At 43.5% G+C, this 20603-nt stretch overlaps 1 protein-coding gene across 1 annotated transcript in view; it reads left to right on the top strand.

Annotated features, from left to right (window-relative positions):
• Positions 1 to 20603, top strand: part of LOC115661226 (coagulation factor V-like) — a 63985-nt gene that overhangs the window by 27247 nt on the left and 16135 nt on the right. The window contains 8 exon segments of the mRNA XM_030583580.1: positions 134 to 311; positions 1123 to 1225; positions 4998 to 5209; positions 6235 to 6385; positions 8532 to 8744; positions 9765 to 11601; positions 13635 to 13809; positions 18984 to 19220. Coding sequence (XP_030439440.1) covers positions 134 to 311; positions 1123 to 1225; positions 4998 to 5209; positions 6235 to 6385; positions 8532 to 8744; positions 9765 to 11601; positions 13635 to 13809; positions 18984 to 19220 — 3106 coding nt within the window.

Below are 20603 nucleotides of genomic sequence, written 5' to 3'. Positions count from 1 at the left end.
CTGTGTCTAATCTTGCTCTGTTTTTCCCATGCAAAAAGGGCTTCTGCTATTTCCCGTGGGAGAGTATTCTACCATCTAGTGGCTCTCACCATTAAGAAGATGTTATTGATACTTTTCTCCCTTTTTTTTTAAGGCAATATAAATCTCAGTACTTGGACAACTTCTCAGATCTCATTGGGAAGAAGTATAAAAAGGCTGTCTTCAGGCAGTATGCAGATGCCAACTTCAATAAGCATCTGGAGACTCCCCGGCCCAAGGAAATGGGAATTCTGGGCCCTGTTATCAGAGCTCAGGTTAGAGACACAATCAAGGTAAGCGGTGAGGGCCAAATACAAAGACTGTATGTACCTTACTGTAAATGTAAACAAACTTACTGTAAACCGTGTTGTATTCTTTGTCAGATAACGTGTAATGATACAAAGAGTGACCATATCTGAAGGTATGAACACAAGGGGACAAAGTTACGTTTGAGTTTGCAATCTTATCTCTGCCATCCCTGTCTTTGGGTGCTCAGTTTATCAGTCATAACTTTGCATTGACACTTGCTTTTTGTAAAGAATATTTAGAATAGCTGGTCCAAAACTCCAACTCCACCTGAACTTTGGGGAAGTTTTGATCTGTGTCTGAACTTTATGAATCCATAATCTCTACTTTAGAGACTAACAAATTTATTTGGGTGTAAGCTTTTGTGGGATATAACCCACTTCATCAGCTGCATGGAGTGGAAAATACAGTAAGCAGGTATAAATATACAGCACATGAAAAGATGGGAGTTGCCACAAGGACTCCTTATGGTTTTTAAGGGATCCCAGTGATTCCAATCCAGAGCCCAGCACTCTCCATGGCTTCGTGTGCCTGGCAGTGTGGGAAGATCTCCTGAGGAAGGTGTTCTCATCAGCCACCTGAGACCAGGCAGAACAAGAGCAACCCCAATCTGTGGGCTCCATGTTGCAGTACAGGTTCTGCTTTAACATCCCCAGATTTTTCTTTTAAGGAGCATTTCTTCCTCTGAGCACTTTCAGTGCTGAAATCCTGCAAGTTTCACTCTCACTGAGATTTGTAGCAATGTACCAGGCCACTGAATGCTGAACTCATACTTTCTGCATCTTCATATCTATGTAGATTGTGTTCAAAAATATGGCCAGTCGACCCTACAGCATTTACCTCCATGGAGTGACGCTTTCAAAGGATGCAGAAGGAGCCACTGACCCCCTGGATTCCAGAGGTCAGAAATTGTTCACATTTGCACAATATCAAAAGTGTTACTTTGTGTAGGGTCTCTCTTTGCCTTTAGGAGGTCATGTAATTAATTAGGGCACAGGAGTGGGAGACCTGGGTTCTGTTCCCAGCTCTGCCACTGACCTGCTGTGTGATTTTGGGCAAGTTGCATCGCTCCTCCATGCCTCAGTTTCTCCATCTGTAAAATGGGGATTTTGTTACATACCCACTTTTGTAAAGTGCTTTGAGATCTACAGATGAAAAATATAATGTAAATGTGCTAAGTAGCATTGTTGGGTTTTTTTAAACTATGTGGAGGTGTTCTTCAACTTCAATGAGCTAATGTCAATTTACACCAGCCAAGGATCTCACCCAACGTAACATAAGAACAGCCATACTGGGTCAGACCAGTGGTCCAGCTAGCTTTGTATCCTGTCTGACAGTGACCGGTACCAGATGCTTCAGAGAGAATGAACAGAACAGGGCAATTTCCAGTGATCCATCCCCTGTTGTACACTCTCAGCTTCTGGTAGTTGGAGCATGGGGTTGGGTCCCTGACCATTTTGGCTAATAGCTATCAATGTACCCATCCTCCATATTCTTATCTAATTATTTTTTGAGCCCAGTTATACTTCTGGTCTTTGTAACATCCCCTGACATAGAGTTCCACAGGTTGACTGTGCGTTCGGCAATGAAGTACTTCCTTACTTTTGTTTTACACCTGCTGCCTATTAATTTTGTCTGGTAACCGTTAGTTCCTGTGTTATGTGAAGGGGTAAATAACACTTCCCTCTTCACTTTCTTCTCACCAGTCATTATTTTATAGACCGCTATCATATTCCCCTCTTAGTTGTTCCGTTTCTAAACTGAACAGTCCCAGTCTTTTTAATCTCTGCTCGTATGGAAGCTGTTCCATCCCCCTCATCATTTTTGTTCCTGGTCTGTGCACCTTTTCCAATTCTGAGATATCTTTTTTGATACAAGGTGACCAGAACCGCACAGTTCAAGATAGGGGTGTATCACGGATTTATATAGTGCAGTATGATATTTTCTGTTTTAATATCTGTCCCTTTCCTAATGGTTCCTAACATTTTGTTCACCTTTTTGACTGCTGCTGCACATTGAGTGGATGTTTTCAGAGAACTATCCACAATGACTCCAAGATCTTTCTGAATTGATAACAGCTAATTTAGACCCCATCATTTTATATATGTAGTTGGGATTATTTTTTTTTCCAATGTGCATTATTTTGTATTTATCAACATTGAATTTAATCTGCCGTTTTGTCGCCCAGTCACCCAGTTTAGTGAGATCCCTTTCTCACTATTCACAGTTTTGTACTTAACTGTCCTGGGTGCTTTTGTATAGTTGCAAATTTTGCCACCTTTCTGTTCACCCCCTTTTCCAGATCATTTATGAATAAATTGAACAACACATTTCCCAATACAAATCCTTGTGGAAACCTGCTATTTACGTTTCTCTGCTGTGAAAACTCACCCTTTATTCCTACCCTGTATTTCCTTCTTTTAATTAATTACTGATCTAGGAGAGGACTGACCTTCTTATCCCATGACTGCTTACTTTATCTTTGGTTAGGGACCTGTCAAAGGTTTTCTGAAAGTCAAAGTACACTATGTCTTCATATTCTTTGCATGGTGCAATAGTAATGGAGGAGAAGAAATATTAGGAAATATTAAGAAGCAATAGCCAAGGGGAAAAAGAGAAATGTTTTCTGCTGTGATCTGAAATGAGATGGGGCTGAGAGATATAGAAAGAGCAGAAGTAGCAACAGGAAAAGTCATCAACAGTGGCAAGACTGTGTATCCACAATCTTGGATAGTGAGGATGCTCGTACTGGGTGAGCAAACGAGAGACTACACAGAAGTTAAGGGCTATGAAATAAGCTGTAGCCAGTCCATGGAAGGCTTTCAGGAAGGAAGAGGGGACATTTTATTTCCTGATTCCTGTAAGGAATGGGGGAATCAGTGGATTTGTTCAAGGACGGGAAAGATGTGATTGTACTTCTTTGTATGAGTCAGACAGCAGGCAGCATTCACAGTGGTTTGCAGTCAAGCTGGAAGGGCGTATCAAGTGGGGTCTGGTTCTATTCAATATCTTCATCCGTGATTTAGATAATGGCAGAGAAACTATATTTATAAAGTTTGTGGCTGATACAAAGCTGAGAGAGGTTGCAAATGCTTTAGAGGATAGAATTAAAATTCAAAATGATTTGGACAAACTGGATAAATGGTCTGAAGTAACTAGAATGAAATTCAATAATGACAAATGCAAAGTACTTCACTTAGAAAGGAACAATCACTTGTGCACACACAAAATGGGAGATGACTGCCTAGGAAAGAGTACTGTGGAAAAGTGATCCACTGTGACTCCCAGATCCAAGCTAAATATGAGTCAACAGTGTAACACTGTTGCAAAAGAAGACAAACATCATTCTGGCATGTATTAGCAGGAGAGTTGTAAGCAAAACCCAAGAAGTAATTCTTCTGTTCTACTGTGTGCTGATTAGACCTCAGTTGGAGTATTGTGTCCATTGCTGAGCAGCACGTTTCAGAAGAATTGTGGAGAAATCGGAGAAGAGCAACAGAAGAGTCCATAGAAGAGCAACAGAAATGACTAAAGGTCTAGAAAACATGACCTTTGAGGGAAGATTGAAAAAATTGGGTTTGTTTAGTCTGGAGAAGAGAAGATTGAGGGTGGACATAAGTTTTCAAGTACATAAAAGGTTGTTACAAGGAGGAGGAAGTAATTTGTTCTCCTAAACCTCTGAGGATAGGACAAGAAACAATGGGCTTGAATTGCAGCAAGGGAAGTTTAGGTTGCACATTAGGAAAAACTTCTTAACTGTCAAGGTGGTTAAGCACTGAAATAAACTACCCAGGGACGTTGTGGAATCTCCTTCACTGGAGATTTTTAAGAGCAGGTTAGATAAACGCTGTCAGGAATGGTCTAGATATTACTTAGTCCTGTCATGAGTACAGAGGGCTGGACAAGATGACCTCTCGTGGTCCTTTCCAGTCCTTTGATTCTATTTCTGCAGCATTAACTTCAACTGATTAGATACTCTTTTATGGGTGATTGTTTGGTATAGGAAGAATGTAGAGAGTAGCAGGTTTGTTATAGAAATAGAATGGAGCTGGCTTTAGGCAGGACATATGCTAGAGCTAAAGCAATTCCTTTTGAATCTGCCTCCCCACCAGTGTACAGTTCACTGTCACCTTAAAATGTCACAATTAAAATATAGAATTTTCTGCCCCGGATATGAACAGTCCTTGTTCAACAGTTTTTTTGTCCTTCCGTAGTGCCTTTCATCCATGGATCTCAAAGCAATTTACACACATCATTCATTTAGCTTCATGACAAGTCTCTAAAGTAAGTGGTATAATTCCCATTTAGCACATGGGAGCTTAGCAGTCAGAAACCGCAGTGACAGTACGTTTTGCATTGGGCAGTGGACATGAAGCATATCTCCAGGCTGTGCTAAAGCTTTGGCCGGTCCAAAGCTTTAACTTAATAACAGAGCATAGTTAAGCTGCTTTCTACGCTGCAAACAGGAACTCTGTTGTAAGCCACATGGGACAGCCATGCTGTATCTAGGTCCCCGTACTCAGTTGTTTCCAAAGTGTAGACCTTTCCAAAGTACATATTGGACTTCATGTGCCTGAAGGTGCACTGACTTCATCGCCAGTTTACACCAGCCATGAATCTGGCTCTAGGTTGTAACTTCTATTAATATTTCTCTCTTTTTATTTCTCCTTTAGAGAACAGCACTGTGAGTAAAGCAGTTCAACCAGGGGAAACCTATACGTATCAATGGAGTATCATGGATACGGATCAGCCCACCGCAGAGGATGCCCAGTGTCTAACAAGATTATATCACAGTGCTGTAGATGTAACCAGGGATATAGCCTCTGGACTGATTGGCCCACTTCTGATTTGTAAAAGTGAAACACTGGACAAGAGGGGTGTGCAGGTATGATCATGTTCTACAACCTCTGAGAGAGAGAGACAGAGACAGAGAGGCTTCTGTCCGTGTGTGGTGTTTGAACTACAGGGGAATTTGGTTTCATAGATTGTTCCCTTAGAGAAATGGCCTCTAGAACTGAACTGGGATCGGATCACTAGGCTTCTGTAGAAGTCAGTCTAAAAACCTGTAGAATCTAATGAGGTATGAGATCCTTTGGATAAGTTCTTTGAACCACCCTACAGAACTCACTAGTTGGGACATTACATTATATAGGATGAGTCAAAAAACCTAAAATAAGGGAATTGTTTTCTATTAAATTTTCTATAAGCGCTGCTTGCAGTGATAGCTTTTAGCTGTATGCTGGCATATTCGGCCCCAGATTTAGAGTGTGTGTTTGGGGCTTTCAGTTGGAAAGATCAGGCTGGTAGTGATTTCTTTCATGGTGCTTTGTTTGCCAAGACAAGAAATTGCAAAATCCTGGTTCTAGACACCACCCTAAACTTCCTCAAACTTTGAAGGTACGTAGGGAGAAAGTTCTGACCCCAATCTATGATAGCTTCTGACCCCAGTCTCTCATAGGTTTAACCTACGTCTGGCGACCCCAAACTTTGGGGATCCAGAAGCATTGCAAGGGGGCTTCTGAGAGAGTTCTTCTTCCACTTCCCCTCCATGAGGCCAAAGGAAGGGATCTACTTTGACAGTGGCTCAGACACCAACCAGTAGAGAGTGGAAGCAGTGACTAAAGCGCCTACACATACAGCAACAAGTGGTCCACTAGGGGGAGCCCAGCTCATAGCAGTCATGTTAGTAGCTGGTCCAGTGTCACCCTGTGAGTCAGTTGCAGAGGTAGGAATTGAACCCAGGAGTCCGGAACCCCAGTCCCTTGCTCTAACCACTGGACTGTGCTTCTGTTCACTTGAATGGGAATTTTGCCTCTGGAGGGATGGCGAGGTTAGGCCCTTAATATACCCCACTACGTATCATTTAGCTGCTTGTAAACCTTACCCTGCCTTGTCTGCTGTCTTTTTCAGAACAAGGCGGATGCAGAGCAGCAGGCCGTGTTTGCCGTATTTGATGAAAACAAGAGTTGGTACTTAGAGGATAACATCAAGCAGTACTGCACTAACCCCTCCAGCATTAAAAGGGATGATCCCAAGTTCTACAGGTCTAACGTAATGCACAGTGAGTGCGAAACTAGGTCCAAGTTTGCAAAAGCTCATGTGAGCGCAAATACCCAGATGGGAGCTCATTCTGAAGTACAAAGGAGGCCTGGGAATTTCCCAGGTTGCAGAAACTGGCCGCTGAGATTGCGTGCTGAAGGAGGAATGTGTGCTGAAAGCACAAATGAGCAGAGATCTGATTCTGGTTTCAAGGATTTGCTATTTCCACAATTTCACAGGGCATGATTAGGGCAACTTAGGCACAAACAAGCTCATCATGAGCCGGGCAAGTGTAAACCAAGAAGAGAAAGTGACGGTGGTCTCTGCAGCCCTGCATGGGCTTCTGGGCCACCAACTGCAGTTCACAGAGGCAGCACCTGGAGGTGGAAGGAAGTATCAGTGACTGTGGGAGACAGAGAGGTAGAGTAGCTGGGTGAGGGAATGGGGTTCTGGTAAATGTCTGTATTGAGCGTGGCAGAGGGGAATGGATACTGGGGGTGACTGGTTATAGTGAGCAGGGGCTGGCAGGGTTCCTGAGGTGGTGACCAAGAACAATCTGTGATGCTGAACCTGTTTGCCATGGGGTAGATGGGGGAAGGAATCAAGAGGGAAGTTGTGAAGAATCCAGAAGTCAGCCAAGCAGCTGCATGCCTCGTTCTGCATGCTTTTGGGTTTGGAGCAAGCTGCAGCTATTAGCATGGCACTAAGCAATTCGTAAGTGTTAATGAGGGTATGTCTACATCTAAAATTTTGCAGCGCTGGTTGTTACAGCTGTATTAGTACGGCTGTATAGGGCCAGCGCTGCAGAGTGGCCACACTTACAGCAACCAGCGCTGCAAGTGGTGTTAGATGTGGCCACACTGCAGCGCTGTTGGGCGGCTTCAAGGGGGGTTCGGGGAACACGAGAGCAAACCGCAGGGAAGGAGACCTGCTTGCACGGGGGTTCGGGGAACGCGAGAGCAAACCGGGAAAGGAGACCAGCTTCGCCGCGGTTTGCTCTCGCGTTCCCCGAACCCCCCTGCAAACCGCAGGGAAGGAGACCTGCTTGCACGGGGGTTCGGGGGACGCGAGAGCAAACCGGGAAAGAAGACCAGCTTCGCCGCAGTTTGCTCTCGCGTTCCCCGAACCCCCCTGCAAACCGCAGGGAAGGAGACCTGCTTGATTACCAGACGCTTCCTCAGGTATGCTGGGATACCTGCTTATTCCACGGAGGTCAAGAAAAGCGCTGGTAAATGTCCACACTTGATTACCAGCGCTGGATCACCAGCGCTGGATCCTCTACACCCGAGACAAAACGGGAGTACGGCCAGCGCTGCAAACAGGGAGTTGCAGCTCTGGTGATGCCCTGCAGATGTGTACACCTCCTAAGTTGCAGCACTGTAACCCCCTGACCAGCACTGCAACTTTGTGATGTAGACAAGTCCTGAGTCTGTTAACTTGACAGTGGGGAGGGAAGCCTGGCTGCACGCCCCTGTGTGGGGCCTCAGTGCATGCAGTTCTGAAAAGCTGCCTTCTCAGAGCCACAGCACAAGGGAATCAGGAGGGAGCATGTGGTCCAGTAACACACAGGATAGCAGAGCAGCCAGAGAAACTGCTGATGCAACGCTAGCCTCTGGGGTTTCTTCCAGTGTTTGATTCTAGCTTGTGAATCTGAGCATGTGTCCTGAAGGCATATGCCCTCCCACAATAGTTGGTGACTATGATTGCACAAGCACTGGGAGCCTATTTTTCACTCTCCACAGTGTACCCAGCCCAGGTCACCTACAGGCCTCTGTTATACAGTGAGTAATGCAGAACCCAAAAGTGAAAAGTAAACACAAGTGAAATTGACTCGTAGTGGCTAGTTAGCGGAGAGAAATGTACAAAATAAACAATTTAAATATATATGAATTCTTTCACCCTGAATCCAATATAGGGTGGCTAGGAACAGAGGTAAGGGCATGTTATTTTAATATGTGATTTTTTTAAACCTAATAGTGTGGTGTCCCTTCAGATGAAGGTGACTGGATTGCAGCCCAACTTCATTAGAGTGCCAATAATCTTTCTGTCTGGATACAGAGATGTGTCAGTTTCATCTCCGATGTCAGTCCATTGAAGGCATGAATTTAGCTTACCGTCTTGCATGCTTGTGAGGGTGCAGTAACAGCATATCTTGTGCTTTGTTTTAGCAATAAATGGCTACATGTCTGACAGCACTGAAATCCTGGAATTTTCCCATGACAGAATTGTGCAGTGGCACGTCTCCAGTATTGGCACCCAGGATGAGGTAGTGTCCATACACCTTTCTGGTCACGCTTTTTTGACTCGAGGGAAGTATGAAGATGTACTAAATCTTTTTCCCATGAGTGGAGAATCGGTCACTGTAGAAATGGACAATGTTGGTACGTGGCAGGACTGCTGTGTTTTGTTTAATTATCTGCTAAGAGATTTCATAGATAGAGTCCATTTCTAGTGATATCTTGTGGCAGTGAATTCCACAGGCTAATTAGGCATTATAGTTTTTTTTTTTTAAAGGAAAATGTTTGCTTGAAGCTGTAAACCTCCATCAGACTTAACAGAAATCTCCAAAGTTGTACTTTTTGTACTTCTCCATCATTTTTGTTTGGTTTTAGTATGTGATCGCCTCCTTCCCTCTCTAGATCTTCTTTTCCAATTCTTGTAAAATGTGTTCACTGTTGGTGACTTTGGAAATAATGTAAGGAAAGCAATGCAATTCTATGTCACTTAAAATATAGAGGAGGTAGAAAATTACATCTGGCATCTATTTCAGGTAAAAGCCATTTTTTGTCCATCTCTCCCATGTTTTATTCTGGGACATGCCATGAAATGAAGGACCCTGGAGTCAATTGGTGCATTATGCCCATTTATTCTCATGTAGGCCAATCTAGAGGTCCAAATGTGGAATTTCACTATCCTATTAAAGACCTTCACCCTCTAGAGGGTTTTAAATTATCTGATTTTGAAATGGTTTAAAATGCCAGTGAGGATTTTTATCATGATCAGTATTCTCTCATCCATAGGTTTATACACATAACACAAGAAACATAACCCAAACTCCCAGTTCAAACTTTGCAAAGTTTGGATCCCTATCTAAACTTCACAGCTGACCTCTCGTTTCCACCTAGTTTTGGTCTCTTATCTCCGTTTCTATCATGGGTTGTACCAAAAATCTGAACTTTAAGGAAGTTGAGATCCAGATCTAGCTCTGAACATTTATGGGTCAACTGTATTCAGTATTCATGATTTATTGCTACAGTTATGCCTAGGAATCTCAATCAAGGACCAGAGCAATATTGTGGGGTGCTGTACAGACTAATAACATGGAAGACAGCCCCTGACCTAGAGAGTTTACAGTCAAGATCTACAAATAATATGTAGTATACTTTTTTTTTCAATTGCAGGTACGTGGCTTTTTGCATCCTGGGGTTCCCCTGAGATGAGCCATGGCATGAGGCTGAGGTTTAGAGATGCCAAGCGTGAAAAAGATGTAGATTATTCTGATGATGATGACCCATATGATATCATACATTTCTCCTCTGAGAACACTCTTCAAAATGTGCCTGTCACCTCACCCCAAACTGGAGGAGAAACAGAAAAAAACCAGCAGTCTTCTGATGATTCTGATTATCAAGATTTTCTGGCCTCAAGTTTCGGGCTTCGGACATTTGGGAAGAAATCAATGGTCCAGGATGAAATGCAGAATCTTACTGCTCTGGCCATAGATGAGTACTTTGGCACCATCACTAAGAGTGCTGATGTGGCTGTTGGCTCAGATCCGCCATTCATAGAGAACAGCGATACCTTGGGCACTGATGAGCTCTTGGAAACGCAAAGCACTGCTCCTCTCCCAGCCGAGGCTGGGTGCCTCCATAAATATTGCACAGTGGCAGCAGAAGAACATTCACTTCCTATCACTACAACAGCAGTAAGTCCTGGCTTGGCATCTGAAGCTGGAAACCAAAGTGACTATGAAGCAAATCAGAGTCAGGTGTCAGGAAATTATGAGAAAACACTTGCAGATGAACCACTGAGGACCAGGGAAGAAGCCCAAACAAAAGATGCAGCAGAACTGTTACTTGACAGAGGGGACAGCATGAAGTCCTCCTTTGCAACGCTCTATTCAGAGGAGCCACAAGAGGAAAATTCAGGAGGAGAATACAATTTCTCCAGTTCAGATACGTTAAGGACTGACCAATTTCCAAATGAATATGTTGAGGACCAGAACGTGGAGAAGAAAGAGGAGGAGGAAACCAAGAAAGAAAATGGTCAATTTCCCAAACATGCAGAAAACTTACCTTTTGCTATGAGACACAGGGCAGAAAACAGTGAGTTCAACATGTTCAATCTCTCTGATTTAGAACTACCCAAAGATAAAAAAGAAAGAAATTTTACTCTAGATTATGCATTGGATATCTTAGTTCCTACTCGCAGTCCAGTGGTGGCAAAGGACATGCTGGGAAAGCTGTTGCCAAGGGATATGAATTCTTCATCTAAAATTATGAATGAGAACAGGAATTTGGCCTCTGGGAAGGAGAGAGATGGGATGGAGACAAATTCAGCTCAGGCTACTGATGAGTTACAGAATCGTTCCAGAAATGCTACAATGCCTACAAGAGAGAGTGTATCCTTGAAGAAGAAGCAGCAGCAAGTGAAATTCAAAGGCTACTCACAGTTTACAGAGGGTCATTGGAAAGTAAGCAGCAAGCATCCAACTCTGAAAGAGGAGAAGAGAAATGTGAATGGCACGTTGAGTACATCTGTGATTCTCATCAAGACCCGAAGAAGGAAAAAGGATAATCAAAAGTATAGTAGTCTCTCATTGACACCCAGAGGTGTGAGACCCCCAAAGGTAACTGGAGAGCTCAACTGCACATTATTGTCCAGTGAGGCCAGCCACACAGTGTCCCTTTGTACGGCTAAAAATACCGCATTGCCCAGCGAGGCCAACCTCCCAGTTTTGCCAAGCAGGGCTAACTACACGCTGACGCCAAGACAATTTAAGCCGGTCATCACAAGGCTTCCCTGTGGGAATGGGGACTACAAGGAGTATGTTCCAGGAGGCTCTGACAGGGAGGAAATTGCAGATGACCAATACACAAGAGACCCCAGATTCACCATTAATAATGTCCATAACCCTGATGACATTGCTGTGCATTATCTACACAACAAAGGGAACATGAGGAGATACTACATTGCAGCTGAAGAGGTCTTCTGGGACTATGCAGGATTAAAGAAAAGGTTGGGCCAAATTCTTCCTCTCTGTTCCCTCACACCCTGTTGCTAAATACCAGGCCATTGATACAGATAGCTGTCCCACAGCAAAGCTACTGTTGTTGAAGGCTTATGGGATTTCTTAATCACACAAGTGCTGTTCAGTTTAACAGTCTGTTATGCAGTAGATGAAGAGGAAGAGAGGAAGGACCAGAGCTTTAGGGCACTAGCCTGAAATTCAGGAGACCTAGGTTTAACTCCCAGCTTTGCCAGAAACTTCCTGTGTGATCTTGGGCAAGTCACTTAGTCTCTCTGTGCCTCAGTTCCTCTTCTGTAAAATGGAGATAAAGCCCTTTCCTACCTCACAGGTTCTCTTGTGGGGATAAATGCATTGACAATTGGGAGGTGCTCAGATACTACAATAATAAGGCCCACATCAAGACCTCATCTTGGTATCTAAGTATTTGTGGGTGGGATGGCTTAGGGCTCAGTCAAGAGAGAGCCTATAGGTTGCCAGTTTGAATCCAGCTTGGGTAGATAGTGACTTAGGTGGAGATTTTTCAAAGTGGACCTAATGGAGCTGAGAGCTTGGCCCCATTGAAAATTCCAGCCATATAGTTCCTACCATCTGAAGTTTTATTCAATCTCCAGTACAAAATGAGTTGTTTGGCTCTCAGTCCAGTTCCCAGCAGATAAGTATTCACATCATGCAAACCACCACCACCACCACCATCGTCGTATATGATTTTAATTAACCCCCTTGTTGTTAGTCTTAGCAGAGATCAAGAACTGATTGGACCATTGTGCATGAACCCCAAATTTGAGATGTTCACATTTTGTTTTGATTTGAAAAAAGTGACTTTATTTCCCAACGAGAATTTCTAATCCAGTTTTTCTGAGAGAGAAATTCACCCTGTTAGAAATTTGAAATTTCACTGTGATGAACATCAACGCTCAAATCAAACCATGCAAAATTACCAGTGATTGCATATTTCTGTGCAAAATCTGCCTTTTTATTCTAAAGTTGCTACTCACAAAAATATTTGCACAGCCTGAATTTTCATTGTCGGGTGATTTAGGACAGGAGCGGAAATAGTTTCACTACAGAAAATTCAGTCTCCAAATTGTGTATTTTTCAAATTGTATCTTCAGGCTACTTGACAAACTTGTCTATTTCCCCCTTCCCAACTTTCCCCATGTAGACCCCTGCTTCAGCTCCATCTTCATTATTGTATTTGCAAGAGTGCCCAGAGGCCTCTGAGTTCTCCATGAGTAAAAATCCTGAAGCTCAAATATTGAAATGATTTGCACTATGTGGGGCAGATACTCAGCTGCTGATATAAATGACCATATAGCACCACTGAAGTCAGTGGTGCTGCAACAACTTCCCGCAGCTGAGGATCTGTCCCTGAGTCTTTGGAAGAGTTGAGACTAGAACCTACATCTGTAAGAAACTGAATCAGCACTTAGAGTTTTGGTGAGCAATAAGAATCCAGCTCCCTCTCCCACAAGTGTATCAGCACTGGAGAGCTAATGAGAATAAAGGATGTAGTTAGTTATCAGCTACAATTCAGAGCTGCATAAGGAAGAGATGATCCTCAGGCCTTTGCTTTAGGCACTACAGAAGTAGTGCTCTTCCACAGTCTGCAGCAGCAAGCCTTCCAAGTGCAGCCGAACATACTTGGCCTTTTGCTAACAATATAAAAATAGCAGTGTAGACAGTGCGTTGAAATTGAAGCACAGGCTGGCACTTTGTCTCTGAGCAAATTTGGTGTGGAATCACTGAGGAGAAAAATGGAATGTAGCGATATCATTTTGTAGTTACTTTATTATCCTGGATCACACATTTTCAGTGTGAATCACTGACATTTGTGCTGATTCTTTTTCCTCCAAAGCGTTCCAACGGTAAATGTAACTGTTTCTCAGACTACATCTTGAGGCATTTTTATGTGTAGGTCTTTAATTTTCATCATAAGATGTCAGTTTTTCTAATTCATGATGTTTATGTTCCATTATATTCTAATTCCATAATTTTTCTAATTTCATTATGTTCCCCTCAGCCCAATGAGGAATGACAGAACCAGCCATGATGGGGGCAACACCATATACAGAAAAGTGATTTTCCGAAGCTATGTGGATAGTACCTTTACAACTCGGGAGCCCGAAGGGGAGTATGAAGAACACCTGGGTATCCTGGGTCCTGTTATCAGGGCTGAGGTAGATGATGTCATCCAAGTAAGTCAAGGCTTCAGGTGTTTGGTGCATGAAGGTTTCTTACGAGGATCTGAAGAGGCTGAGCTGGAACTGGTTGAAAAATATCAGTCATTTTTGGTGGAACTTCTTGTAAAAAGCAATTTTCTTCCTTAACTTCCCACCCAAAAAAGCTTTGTTTTTTAATACAAAACCAAAAAGTGGGGGAGGGGAGGGGAGGGAGATTTGCTCTTTGAAAACATAATTTTCCTCAAAACTGAACTGAAACATGAGTTTTTTACTTGAAAAAATTTTTCAGTGAAAAACCTGAAACTTTAGACAAAAATGAAAATGTTTACATTTGTCTGAAAAGTCCTTTTTGTCTTAAAAATACTTTGATGTAAAAATGTTGAGCAGTTCTAGTGTAAAGAACTCGCTGGCCAGTATTCGTTACAGGTCCTCCCTCTGAGCCAATTTTCAGAGGACAGGAGTTGTCACAGTCCCCCTACACTCACAGCCAGCTATGGAGCTTTAGCTCAAGTTGTAGCCACTCATGCTTTTAGTTCTGGAGGTTCTCACTTCAATCCCTGCATGGTGGCCAAGATGCCGGCCATCACATAAATACTAAGGATGACGTGGAAGCAATACAAATAATAAATACAATACAAGGGGTTATAGCTAGTAGTAACGGGAATATTACAAAAAGGCACGCTTCCTGTGAATGAGCTCTTTGAGGCAGTAGAATAGTCTTCCCAAAGAGAAGCGGTCACTATCTTTTAGGACAGAGTATTAGAATATTTACTATAAGGAAGCTGTTGACCCCTTGTGGGATGGACTGAATGGAACAGGGTGGTTCTTCGAGTAGTGTCCCTGTGGGTACTCCACTTTAAGCAGTGGTACGTCCTGGTGCTGTCAATCGGAAATTTATGGTAGCAGTGTCCACGTGGGTCATAGGTGTCTCATGGCACCATTGATGCTGTGTGTAGCATGCGCGCGATTCAAACCCTCAGATTCCTTCTCAACCGTCTTCTGCTGAAAAGGGAGCAAAGGGACAATCTTAGCACTTCTCCCTACAAACCGTTAAGAAATAGTTTTTAGGTAAATATTTAGATAAGCTGTTAGAGAGAGAGTTAGCGTTAGTAAAACAAAAACAAATTTATTGTTAGTTCGTTAGACAACAGTCCACCACCACCCTTAAAGGATGGTGACGAGTTAAAATGCCGGGGTCTCCAGGCTTCAAACAATGCGGCTCCTGCCGTGATGCCATGCCCGTTTCAGATAAGAACATAAAAACATAAAAAGATGGACGCTCTTTATGTATACACTGCCTGGGTTAGGGGCATATTCCCCAGAAATATTCCCACTGCAGCAACCTGAAAGACAGAGCCCAGCGATATAGAGATCTCCGTCTTAAAACAATCTTGATAGAGAAGTCCCTCCAGCCTGAAGAGAACAAGCAAACAGCCTCTCTGGTATGGAAAAGGAGATCTACCCACTGAAAAAAACAAAAAAGTGAGCTCAGATATCTCCGCAGAGAGGTCTGCGAAAAGAGAGGCGATCTCCTGCCAGAACGTAGTTGTTGAGGCAGTAAATCACCGTAACAAGCAGCCACAATTCAAGGTTACACCCCATGACAAAGAACACAAAAGACTCGACTTATTCAGATGCAAGATATATTCTTCCAGTGTCCTTCAGTTTCGGGTGGCCGATTATTCTGCACTACTGGCCAAATACGACTACAGCAACTATGGGAAACTTGCCCAGCACACCTCTGAGCTACCAGAGGAAAAACACACAATTCTGGGCCTTCATCACCAAGGGCTAGCTCAGATCCAAAACAGCCCTTCAGGCAGCATTGGACACAGCAGACACGGCAGCCAGAACAACATCCACAGCCTCAGTAATGCGCCACGCCTCATGGTATCCCCGAGGCCAGAATCCAAAAGAACTCCAGACAAAAGTTAGAGGACTTATCTTTCAACTGGCAATAACTCTTCTCTCAGAAGACGGACAAGGTCCTTCATTCAGTGAAGGACTCTCATGCCATGCTCCACACTTTGGGGATATACACTCCCCCTACAAAGAGAAGGAGGTACCAACCATCTCAGAGACCTAGAGACTTCTCAAATAGGCAACAATGCCAATATCAGCTATCACAATACCAGCGACCACCTCAATCTCAGGGGCAGATTTCTCAGGCAGAACCTCCAAAACTGCAATTTTGAAAAGTTGATCGAGGGTGTGAACAACCTCCCTCACGAAACAGTGCTCACGCCTGACCCATCCACAGTTTTTGGCCATCGACTCCAGCCCTTTTACCGCATCTGGGCCACTATAGCATCAGACCAATGGGTGTTGGGAGTTATCAAGTCAGGATACACTATCTCCCTTACCTCCTGCCCATCTACCCTACCCCTACCCTGTCCCTTTTCAGGAACCCTTCTCAAGAGCACCTACTATGACAAGAAGTCAATCATCTTCTACAACTAGGTGCTGTGGAACAAGTGCCACTACAATTCAAAGGGAGGGGATTCTACTCCCATTACTTCCTGACTCAGAAGAAGAGCAGGGGATGGAGACCCATCCTGGATCAACAGAAGCGCAACAAGTTTGTCAGATCCCAAAAATTCAAGATGGTCACATTGGGTATGATACTCCCAGCATTGCAATGGGGTATTGGTCTTCAGCCCTCGACCTCCAAATGCTTATTTCCATATCACCATTCATTCTGCTCATAGGAAATGTCTATGATTCATGGTAGACGAGAACACTTCCAATATGGAGTACTACCATTTGGCCTATCCACAGCACCAAGAGTCTTCTCCAAAACTCTAGCAGGGGTAGCAGCTCATCTGCACAAACAGGGGAAAATAATTTTCCCCTACCTGGACGATTGCCTACAAGACACAATGGACACAGTCCAATCCACTTTCACACTATTCCGGGAGCTGGGTCTACAAATAAATGAATGGAAATCAACCATAAACCCAGTCCAACAACTAAACTTTTATCGGGGCACACCTCAACGCCATAGAAGCCAAGGCGTCATTACCCTTTACCAGATTCACAAACTCTCACTAGCCTCAATTCAGAGGTGCAAGTCAGTCCTCAAGTTTGGGCTTGCATGGTCTTAAAATTACTATGATACATGACAGCCACGATGTTCATGGTACAACATGCAAGACTGCATATACGAAGTCTACAGGGTTAGCTAAGCATGGTATACATACTAAGCAAACACAACCTACACAAACGGCTCACAGTTCCACCAAATGTCCTCAACTCATTACAATGCTGGACAAGGCTACAAAATATCTGTGTGGGTATCCCTTTTCAACAGACACCCCCGACAACAGTGATCACCACAGATGCCTTACTGATAGGCCGGGGTGCTCACGTGAGTCAACACATGATACAAGGCAAATGATCTCCGGGAGAGACTCCACTGCACATGAATTTGCTAGAGCTATGAGCAGTTTGCATTGCCTGCAGGCACTTCCTACCTTATATATGGAACAAATCCATTTGAATTATGACCAACAATATCGTCTGCATGTTCTAGATCAACAGGCAAGGAGGGGCTCGCTTATATTCTCTATGCACAGAAGCCATGAAACTTTGGAATTGGTGCATACAAGATAACGTAAACATCTCAGCGTGTTAGGTGCCAAGTTGTCAGAATGTGACAGCAGACACGCTCAGCAGCTACTTCTCCCAGGATCATGAATGGGAGATGAATGGAGAGGTCCTGAGTTCAATCTTCAAACGGTGGAGCACTCCCCACCATCGATCTGTTTGCATCCCCAGTGAATCACAAATGCACAGTGTTATCCTCAAGAGCAGGACTGGGGCTATCTGTCATTAGGGGATGCCTTCTTCATCAAATGGGAGGCACCACTCATGTATGTGTTTCCACCGATACCAGTCATATCATACGTGATACACAAGATATGAGCAGACAGAGCCAAAGTTATCCTTACAGTCCCAACATGGCCCAGGCAAGCATGGTATCCTTACCTGTTATGCATGGCGATATGCGCCTCGCGAGCTCTCCCGGGCCGGTTGGATCTGCTGTCTCAACACAACTATCAAACTCTCCACCCGAATCTGGAGATACTCCACCTACAGGCATGGCTTCTGAATGGTTCCACCATGACGAAATAACCTGCGTGGAACAAGTCAAACGTGTTATTAAACAGCAGAAAACTGACTATGAGAAACACATCGCTTCAAAAATGGAAGAGGTTCTCTGCCTGGTGTCAAGGAAGACACTTGATGAGCAATTCAGCTGCGCTACCATTAATCTTAGATTGGAGCTGAAAAGCACTGGCTTAACAATGAGCTTGATCAGAGTCCATCTTGCGGCCATTTCAGCATTCCACCAGGAGATCGATGGAACTTCGACATTCGCACACCCAGCTACAAAACGCTTCCTCAAGGGTCTCAGAAATGTTTACCCAGACGTGCGACAACCTATACCAACATGGGATCTCAACCTGGTACTGAAATGCCTCACCGGACCACCATTTGAACCATTAGTCACCTGTTCATTATCTCGAACTTCTTTGATCAGGCTCTCCAGTACATAAGGGAACAGATGAGTTACATAAAAATCAGGAACAAGAAAAGAAGAGACAAAAGCCAACCCTAATCTTGGAACTCCATCCTCTGAGTGAGGGAGAAAAGACCAGCTCCTTGCCCTGGCAGTCCACCTCTGGGATGAGGGAGATGCATAACAGAGAAACTCCCATTGACATCAGTGGGAATTACAAACACTGGGATCTGATATTACTGTAGAACTAGCTTGTGCCCTGTCTAACACAGCCACCCAAGGGTGTAAGAAAGAATAAAGACTCCCTATCACCCTTGTGCAACCCATGGTAGACCTGCCTGGAATTGGGGTTCTCACAGGAATGCAGGGGCTGCTACCAACTTGCTCCCTCTTGGGAACAATGCTGGAAAGGGGGCAGGGAGTAGGCAGAGCCATTACCCTGCTGCCCACATACTACTAGCTGTGCACAGTGGAGTCTGCTGCACTCCATAAAGATGTGTCAGGAGTTACATTCCCCACCTCCAACCACGCACAGTCTAGCCCATAATCAATAGACAAATCTGAATCCTGAATTTGTACTTTACACCGTTCATGGGTGTTTTATGCCTAGGGGGTTGGTTTAGGCCCAAATCTGCTAATCAAGGATCTGCCTGTATTTATTTTCCAGGTTCATTTTAAAAATCTGGCATCCAGACCATATTCCCTCCATTCCCATGGGCTTTTCTATGAGAAATCCTCTGAGGGAACCAGTTATGAAGATGAGTCTCCAGACTGGTTCAAAAAGGATGATGCAGTTCAGCCAAATGACACCTATACCTACATATGGTTTGCAACCAAGCGGTCTGGACCTATACAACCTGGAACAGCCTGTAGGTCCTGGGCCTATTACTCTGGTGTAAACCCGGTAAGGAAATCTAAGCAGAAGGGTGCTACGCTCTGTTGGATAACAACTGCTATGTCTTGTTGCTGAAATACTGGCTTTGCTTCCTATTCTTTTGGGTCTGATTCACCACTGTCTTGTTCCTCATCTAATAGTTTATGCCTGTGCAAAGTAAATATAAATTGCTGCCACTGGCATGAGTGGGTGGAGAACTCTGATTTGGTAGCATTTCATAGCCACTTTGCATAGAGTTCAGTAGCTACGCGAGGCAATGTCGAATCAAGCCCTCTATCTCAAATTTAGGGCCTGATCCAAAGTCCTTCTGTTGAGTTTAGTAGACATTTGTATCAGGCCCTTAGTTAGGAATATAGCATAGCTGAGAGATTTGCCCAGCCCCCATGTTTGCAATGTGATGTGCAAATACATCTTAGATCTGGGTTCCTCATCTGTAAAATGGGACCTTTACCCAACCTTTATTAATTAATAAAGTCTTACTTCTGTACCTGGTAAATTTTGGTTGAAAAATCATTCAAATAGAATAATAAAAGATATGGAAGCTCATGGTATGATAGGGTCTATCCACCATGGTTTCTGTAAAGGGAAGTTGTGTCACTAATCTGTTAGAATCCTTTTAATGTGTCAGTAAAATAGCATATAACGCAGAATCAAATGGCATATTTTATTTACACTTTCAAAAGGCCCTTGACAAAGTCACGCATAGGAGGCTACTGAGGAAAGTAATTAGTCCTACAATGCAAAGCTGAGTATAGTCATGGATCAAATACTGGTTAAAAGCGTTAACAAACAGTAGGATTAAATGGTCAGTTTTCATGATGGCAAAAGGCTAACAGCAAGGGGTCACAAGGTTCTGTATTAGCTCCATTCTTGTGTTTTGTCTGGTTTTTTTTTTTAATGACCTGGAAAGAGAGAGAGGTGACTAGTGAAGTAGCAACATCTATTGATGACGCAATTAATTTAGGTTAGCTAAGTCCAGAGAAGACTGTGAGGAATTTCAGAGGGACTTAACCAAGCTAGTTGAATGGGCAACATGATGGTAGATTAAATTAAGTATTGATTTATACAAAATAATGTATATTAGACAGAAAATGTTAAACTACTTGTACCTTATGTGGTTCTAAATTAACCATATCAACTTAGGAACAGTACCTGAGCATCACTGCAGACAGATCAATGAAAACCTCTGCTCAGTGTGCAGCTGCAGTTGAAAAAGCAAGCAAAATGTTATGATGCATATGGAATAGGATGGGGAACAATACAGAAATGATTATAATGCCATTATATAACCATGGTACAGCCTTCTCTGGAACTGGCCACCCATGCAGAACTAGACAGGGATCAGGGACTGGCAGCATACGTTTTAGGGATATTTAAAAAACATGAAAAAAA

This window comes from Gopherus evgoodei, chromosome 1, assembly GCF_007399415.2.
Source record: "Gopherus evgoodei ecotype Sinaloan lineage chromosome 1, rGopEvg1_v1.p, whole genome shotgun sequence".
Taxonomy (NCBI): domain Eukaryota; kingdom Metazoa; phylum Chordata; order Testudines; family Testudinidae; genus Gopherus; species Gopherus evgoodei.
This window is presented reverse-complemented; position numbering and strand designations above follow the sequence as displayed.